An 8,396-nucleotide genomic window follows, 5' to 3' on the forward strand; every position below is an offset into this window, starting at 1 on the left:
TAAACGAAGGCACAGAGATATGAGTCTCAAGCAGATCACTTGCAGACACCACAGTTGTAAGGATTTCAACATTTAGGGGAAGAAGCCTTGAAGCTGTATCCATAGGATTTGAAGAACCGACAGTCTGATTAAGCACTAGAGCCATTGTTTCTTGAACTTCATCACCAAAAATTTTAAAGAATGATTCCATATCTTCATGAGACGGGCACAAAATATAAAAAAAACTCATATCAAGCTCGACATCATCATGTGGAGACAAATTACCCCCAAAAAGAGAATCAGCATCTTCAGGATCTTCATCATCATTATCAGCATTCTCACTTTTGCTATAATCACTCTGAAACATGTACTGATGTCAACTCATGTTCCTTAGACACAATTGCAGCCGGAGGAACCCTGCTCTATTCATGATCTGGCAGCGTTATCACATCATCATCAACAGTCATACGGTCAGATGACTTATGAGAAGCAGAGGCTTCACTAGATTCTGCGAACATGCCAAATTTTAACAGAGGGTATTTGCCTATAAAGGTATATTTACCCTTGCGGTTCTATTTGATTAACCCAATGGTATTTGGACCAAGAGACGTTATGACTAATGTTTCACCATCTTTAGGGATCTCCATAAATTGCTCGTTGATGATGATTTGAAGAAACCTTAGATAGATTAAAATTTTGTGTCTTGTCGTTCCCTTAATGTTCACAACCAGCTCATTCAGAATAAACTTTGAGAAATTAAAGTCAATTCCAGCATCAAGAGCAGCAATAACTCCTGTATTTCTTAATGAAATCTCATCAGCACCTGATCTTCTCCCTGAAATGCAGCTCACAAAAACATGAGCTAGAAACCTCCAATAAGTTGGTAATAGTTTGTTTAAGGTAGGAGGAAATATGCCCTCATAACCCATTCTACTTAGGAGCTCTTGAGTTTGATCCACTTCTATTTCTGTAGGAAAGTTGTATTGATCGTCAATCTTTAGAACATCTCTTATTATCTGCTCTGTGATAATAATCTTGCATCCTTTTACGAGAGTTTCAATGAGGACAGAATCATTATCTCCTTTCTTAACTGTTGCAGATTTCGAGAATTCTTTTATTAAACCTTGATAGATATCTGGATTCAGAATCAAAGCTGTAGCCAAGCAACATTCCTTTAAGCCATGAATCATGGACTTGAATTCACTGTGGGCAACAGGAGGTTCAACCAATAGGATTTCCAGATTATGACTTTCAGCAAATTTGGGTTCTATCATATTAACCTGCATGAACTGAGTCAAGTGAGAAAGCAACAATAATACATATGTTTTCATACAAAGAAAAGTAATTTTGACATTAATTTTATCCCAAAAATGAGTTTTCAGCTGGAAATGGAGTTTACGGCTGTAAACGGGTTTACGGTCGTAAGCCCTTATTAGACTGTAAACGCCGAAAAACTTAATTTTGCGATTTCAAACTCAATCCAAAGTCGTTTTCTTGTAATAACACCTTTGCGAGGGTCGGAATACGCATACCTATATGATTGAACTGAAAATTTAAGATTAATCACGAAATTTGTTGAGGTCGGTGAACAGTGATTTGAGAGCAATTTGAGAGTTTACGGCTATAAAAAGAATGAGTTGCAGAAAAAGAGTTTAGAGTCGTATGTAAGTGTATATATACTTGATCCAGGTCTCATAGGTTGCTCATTTTTTATTCCAAGTCTAATACCACCAAAATTTTTAAAAATTACACTTTGAGGATTTAAAAAAATAAAATCAAATAATATAAAACAAAATAAAATAAAAAAATTTTAAACTAAATTAAAAATAAAATAAGTTTTAATTTTAACTAATTATTTTTTAATTTTTAGCAAAATAAAAATAAAAATAAAAATAAATAAAAATCAAATAAATGAATTAACACTAATTTCTTTTACCATAACTGATAGAACATTGAGTTTTGGGATCAAAGTTATTAGACAACCTGAATCCATTTATTAGTACCTTCTTCTTAATGAACAGATATGATGAATCGTTGATATTGTGATCAACTTAAACAAAAAAAAATTGTGATAAAATTAGGACATACTGCAAGTGACTGGACATTTTGACTTTGCAATTCTAACCAAATTCCTAATGACCAAGGATATTGTTGTCCACCTAAGCTAAGCAGTGAGATCTACAGACAACCTATTTATAGATTGATTTTAGAAGTATTAGAACATGTTTCGAGCTTCCTGATATACCCCAACAATCAAGAACTTCCAATGCACTCCTTACTTTAGGTGAGCAAACAATTATTATGTGAGATGATAGATTTAGAGTGCATATGTTGTACACCCGGGTCGGATATTCCGATCACGCAAAGGATGAAACATATGTCTAACCAGAATCAGAGAGATTGAGAAGTAGAATGGTGCATATGTTGTATACCAAGTCGGATTATCAGTCACGTAGAGGAGACAACATATGGCTAACAGATAGAAAGAATAGCATAGAGAGATATGCATAGAGACAGAGTTGCATATGTTGCAGTCCAGGTCGGATCTGCCGATCACGCAGAGGAGGCAACATATGTCCAACAGAAAGAAAGAAAGAAAGAAAATAATCTTCTGCTAACCTATTTTATCGGAATTTCCCCGGCTATCTCGTCAATATTGGAATTAAGGACAAAGTCCATACATTGAGGAAAAGTTAAGCCACGATTCTAGATACCGATTATTTAATTTAATCCGTAGATTCCTATGTATATCTCCCTGCTTAACCTATCTAAACATCATATTGTCAGGCTAAGTGGATCTGTCTAGGTCAAGATCTGTCAAGTCATTTGATCTTAATTTCATCTATGCCTAGTCAAGTCCAAATTGAAACTTTCGTGCCTACCAATGCATCGAACACAGAGCCTAGACAATTTAACCTTGACACCTTACATAGATTTAGACTACCTTTTATCACAAGGATAATATCAGTTCCCAACACAACATCAAAAAGCAAGGAAGAAACACAATATTTTTGGGTTTTTCAAGTTTTTCTGAAAAAAAAATAAAAAAAAAAAAAAAAAACTTTTGGATTTTTGATAATTTTTTTTTTTTGGCTTTTGTTTATTTCTCCCCCTAAATTTGTGCATGGGAGAGAATGAAAACTAAATGCGCAAATTTAAAATGACCTAAAAACAAAAATTAGTCCTCAGAACATATCATTTTCAAAAATCCAACAAGCACATCGAATTGAGCTTTATTAAAAGGTTTTGTGAACAAATCCGCCACATTATCAGCAGTGGGAACTTGTTTCAACCGGATGAGCAAGCGCTCATAACAATCTTTGTAAAGCGAACTTTGATGTCAATGTGCTTGGTTTTTCAGTGTTGGACAGCATTTTTAGCAATTTGAATAGCAGCCTCATTGTCACCGAAAATAGGGGTTTCTAGAAAATTCAAATCGTAATCCGAGAGCTGATGCTGAATCCAAATAACTTGAGAAAAACAAGCTGAAGCAGCTATGTATTCCACCTCTGGTGTTGAGGTGGAGACGCTATGTTGTTTCTTACATTGCCATGACACCAGTCGATCACCAAGATATTGACATCCTCCAGACGTTGATTTCCTGTCAAGCTCACAGCCTCCATAGTTACTATCAGCAAAAGCATATAAATCAAATTCAAAAATTTTCGGATACCAAAGACCCAATTTTGGGCTGCCTTTGAGGTACCAAAAGATTCTTTTGACAGCAATAAGATGAGAAAGTTTTGGATTAGCCTGATATCATGCACATTGAAAACTCGCGAACATGATGTCTGGCCTACTTGCGGTTAAATACATTAGCAATCCGAAGATTAATATGTAGTCAGTTTGATCTACAGATTTGCCTTTAATATATGGAGTCAGCAGAGGTCTATCAACCATTGGTTTCAGTGCAGGATTTATATTTCGAAACCCAAACTTCTCTAGCATATCTTCAACATTCTTTGCCTAATGTAACAGGATCCTGGTTGATTCTTGTTTGACCTGAAGCCTCAAAAAAATGGTCATCTCCCCCAAGGAACTCATCTCAAACCTCTTCTTCATAACGCTTTCAAACTCTTTGCACAGTTTTGAACTCGTCGACCTAAAGATGATATCATCGACATAGATTTGAATAAGAATTTGATCAGAACCAACATGCTTAATGAACAAGTTTTGATCAATTGTCCCCCCGCGAATAGCCATGTTCAAGCAAATGATTTGTAAGAGTAGCATACCATGCCCTTGGAGCTTGGTGTAACCCATATAAAGCTTTGTCCAACTTGTAAACGTGATTTGGAAATTTTGAATTGACAAACTCAGAAGGTTGATCAATGTAGATCTCTTCTTTCACAGCACCATACAAGAAGGCAGTCTTAACATCTATCTGGTAAATCGTGAAGTTCTTGAAGGAAGCATATGCAAGGAAGATACGAATAGCCTCCAAGTGAGCTACTGGAGCAAAAACTTTGGTGTATTCAAGACCCTCAATCTGAAGAAATCCACGAACAACTAATCGGGCTTTATTCCGCACAATAACACCTGAATCATCTTGCTTGTTGTGATATGCCCAACGCGTGTCGAGAGACTTCTTGCTCTTAGATAATACAACCAACTTCCAAACCCCAAGCTTCTCAAATTGATTTAATTCTTCATGCATAGCATCCACCCAGTTGGGCTCATTCAAAGCCATTTGAATGTTCTTTATCTCTATTTTAGATATGAAGCCGGAGTAGAGACATGTATTTGCATCTCTGCTCCGACTTCGCGTTCTTACACCATCACCCAGCTGGCTAATGATGTTTTCAATTGGATGATCTCGTTGAATTCTTGAGGGTAGCTCGTAGCTGATGTCATTGATTGAGACAGGAAGATTGTGAATATTGACAAATCCATCATCTGCTGATTGATCCACCTCAGAAGGTCTAAGATCATAAGAGGAAGTCACCACAAACTCGTTAGCAATCGAATCGGGAAAGAGAAGTTTCATAAACATTTGAGTATCAGAGAAAGCATCTATATACATAGCCTTTCTTTCATCAAGAGTAAGGGGAGTAGAATCAACATCTGGATTATCTTCTTTATTTTGTGAATAAGACGAATTACTAGGAACAGGTGAATCCACTAAAGGAGTTTTAGAAGACACCACTGGTAGTTTGTAAATAACTTCTTCGTCCTCATCTTTAATCACAGTCTTTGAGCCAGAACAGGAACCATATAGATTATTTGAAAAAAAAAACATAGGATGATTTGAACAGAGATGTATAATCAAACAGCCAATCTGGACCTACTCTAGCATCCATCTCATTCTCCTCTAACCAGCACATGCCAAAGGATTCCACATCTTTGTCTTCATGTTGTAGACCCTATACGCAGTGCCAACAGCATACCCCAAGAAATAACAGTCATCAGCTTTGGCATTAAATTTGGGGTTGGAATCAAGATGAAGGAGGGTGCAAGGACAACCAAATACACGAAAATGACTAACAGATGGTTTGTGACCATATAGAATTTCGTACAGCGTCTTCATCTGAGCTTTGTTGATTAGTACATGATTTTGGACATAGCATGTCGTATTAATCGCCTCGGCCAAAAAGAAAACTGGAAATTTGGAGTCAGATAACATGGTCCTTACAACATCTTTTAACTTTCGATTTCACCGCTCAACAACACCATTTTGTTGTGGTGTGTGAGCAGCACTGAATTGACACACAATCCATTTTTCCGCACAAAAATGATCAAGAACAACATTGTTGAACTCTGTCCCGTTGTCAGTTCTGTGCGCCTTCCCCGTTGGTTGGTTTGGTTCTCTATCATTACAATAAACTTTTGAATCAAATCAACGACCCCAACTTTGTTGGATAGAAAGAAAACCCATGTGAATCACGAGAAGTCACCGATCACAACCAGACAATAAGAATTTATGTTGACCGGAAGAAATAAGTCCATGTGAAACAAATGGAGCACCTGGCTGATTGAATTAATCTGTTTGGTTAGATGTGGCTTTTTGTGATGTTTTCCTTGAGCGCATGTCATGCATTTTTCGAATGTGATGAAGTCTTTGACAGGAAGCTCACACACTATTTCATTCTTAGCAAGTTGATTCCAGTTCTTTGCATTGGCATGTCCGAGTCTACGATGCCACTGTTGGGTTTTAGTATACTACAACATCCTATGGTGCACATACAACCCTAAATACCTTGGATCTATGTTTTCTCTATTATACATGAAAATATGAAGTTTCCAAGGTATTACCCTATACTAGCATACAAATATCATATACTACACAAGAACCTAGTTAGGATAACATACCTTATAGTGGAGCTTGAAGTCTTGATGTATCTAGCCTTAAGAGCTTAGCCCCAATAGTGTGGAAGCCTCAAGTGGAATCATAACACACCATGAACAAAGGATGAACTTGAGAGAGAATCTCAATGCACCCAAAAACACCCATGAACTCCAAGAACTTCATGTGTAACCTCAAGTGGCGTTTTTAGGTCATGATGCATGTATTTATATGTGTGGTATTTCAAGAGTCATTGGTATAACCCAAATCCATACCCATGGGTTTTATGATCCATGGTTCATGTGGCCCAACTCTTTATGTATCCATACATAAACTTGGTCCAACATGGATCATAAGTCCAACACATATAAATATAACTAATTAACATAATTAGTCCCCATAAATTTAATTAGTCTCTTTTGGTTACCAAATCATTTCCAAATTAATTCTTGATCAATACTAGTTAACTCATATGATTTCATATTAATATATTATTACTTATAATATATTAATAAACCATAAATTACCTTCTCTCAAAAGTCCATCCTAACAAATTGTCCTGATGATCTGCAACCCAAATGGACCATGCTACACTCGGGTCGAGTACATACCAATAATAGTTATAGGCTTAGACATCTAATCCAATAGTCTCCCACTTGGATAAGCCTAAAACTATTATTGCAAGTACGAATTCATAACCCAACTAGCAATCGTAGCTCTTAAAGCCATTGTCGAAGTCTGAACAAATCAATAATGCGTCCATTAGATAAGGAATCATATATTCCTCCATTCTAGATATCATATGGACTGAGACATGGATTATAATCATTCTATATGTCCATTTGTTGTTTCCCGATTTCCGATTTATGACGATTGACTAATTGAACAAACCAAAATCAGTCCAGGCTTGGCCAAGCACTTAGGGGTATCATCACTAAATCATCGAGGGGCCCACAGATATCACTTTTATCCTTATGAGGTAAAAGGAATGGATAAACTTTGACTCATATTCTTGTACTAACTACTTGTTGAATCATACACAAAGGAACATTTTATAACATCAAGTTACTGATGTGTTTTCGTACAATCAATGTACAACCAAATCATAGTCAACAACTCATATCTCTAGGTTTGAAGAATATAAGATATTATCGTCTCATGATTCACTCGTGATAAAATCCATGAAGTGATTCAAATGAGTGTGGGTTTAATCCAATACTCAGAACTTATGATCACTTATGAATGTTATAGCAACCATTGCTATGTCTAATGAACCTTAGACAAATCTTACAAGCCAGATTCATGATAGTCTTGATTCATATCTACTTCCAACATATGACCGATTGTTGATGGTTTGAACAACTTAGTCATTCAGGAAGAATGACCTAGTTATTCTGGAAGTCAAAACATGCAAAGTGAAACACAAGAATAATACTAATCCTATATGGCCCCAACACTTTGAGAGTAAATAAAAACACCTTTTATCTAAACACCATATTGATTACTCATTATTCAATGTTACGATTTTATCAACTTAATACTTGAATAAAATAATAGGCATGCCATGCACCAAGCATGCACACTATGTTTACCTATGTTCCTTTCTCTTGTGAAATAGATCAATTAAACAGACTCCAATGATGCTCATTTCACAATCCAAATCCTTTTTGTAAATGTAAGAATACCAAACTCTTGTCATTTACTGTAATCTGTTAAATTCTAAACTTATATGCAATGATTCTCTTGTAATGACTATGCACAAAAATCACAAAGACTTGAAGTCTCAAATTCAAAGTTTATTCCTTTGAACGTCCTTCTTGCATTAAGCTTTCTAATCTTACACAGATTCAATGAATAACTTCCGCCTATTGAAACAATTCCATACTACAATTTTGACTATCACTTCTGAACAATAGTTGCCTCATTTTCAGAATATGTCAATATGGTCCTTTCCAAATTTACATTATACTTCCAATTGTCCACGAGCAACCAATCTTTGGTAAACCTCAGATTGTCCTCGACAATTGCTTAATCATTTTAGTCATATCCATTTCTATTCCTTTTTCCCTCTTAATGCCCTAAGCATTTGGAAAATTTAGAATGGATGTAATCGATCCTATACCCAAAGCATATG

At 35.9% G+C, this 8,396-nt stretch overlaps 1 protein-coding gene across 1 annotated transcript; it reads right to left on the reverse strand.

Annotated features, from left to right (window-relative positions):
* Positions 1-3,336: 3,336 nt before the first annotated feature.
* On the reverse strand, positions 3,337-5,506 carry LOC145009976 (uncharacterized). Its single transcript, XM_078968582.1, has 3 exons — positions 5,306-5,506; positions 4,215-5,170; positions 3,337-3,580 (listed from the first exon to the last, which is right to left on the reverse strand). The coding sequence occupies exons 1-3, from the start codon at positions 5,504-5,506 to the stop codon at positions 3,337-3,339; spliced, it is 1,401 nt and encodes a 466-aa protein (XP_078824708.1).
* Between the last annotated feature and the right edge of the window lie 2,890 nt (positions 5,507-8,396).

This window comes from Lactuca saligna, chromosome 8, assembly GCF_052625555.1.
Source record: "Lactuca saligna cultivar CGN05327 chromosome 8, ASM5262555v1, whole genome shotgun sequence".
NCBI classification, from domain to species: Eukaryota; Viridiplantae; Streptophyta; class Magnoliopsida; order Asterales; family Asteraceae; genus Lactuca; species Lactuca saligna.

Bases quoted from the DNA above. Each gene is read 5' to 3' on its own strand.
- LOC145009976 (XM_078968582.1), bottom strand. From the start codon at position 5,506: ATGAAGACGCTGTACGAAATTCTATATGGTCACAAACCATCTGTTAGT. The intron at 5,171-5,305 runs GCATGTGCTGGT...TCTGGCTCAAAG, and splicing joins CAAAGATGTGGAATCCTTTG to ACTGTGATTAAAGATGAGGA. The intron at 3,581-4,214 runs GTATGCTACTCT...TGAGCTTGACAG, and splicing joins CACCAAGCTCCAAGGGCATG to GAAATCAACGTCTGGAGGAT.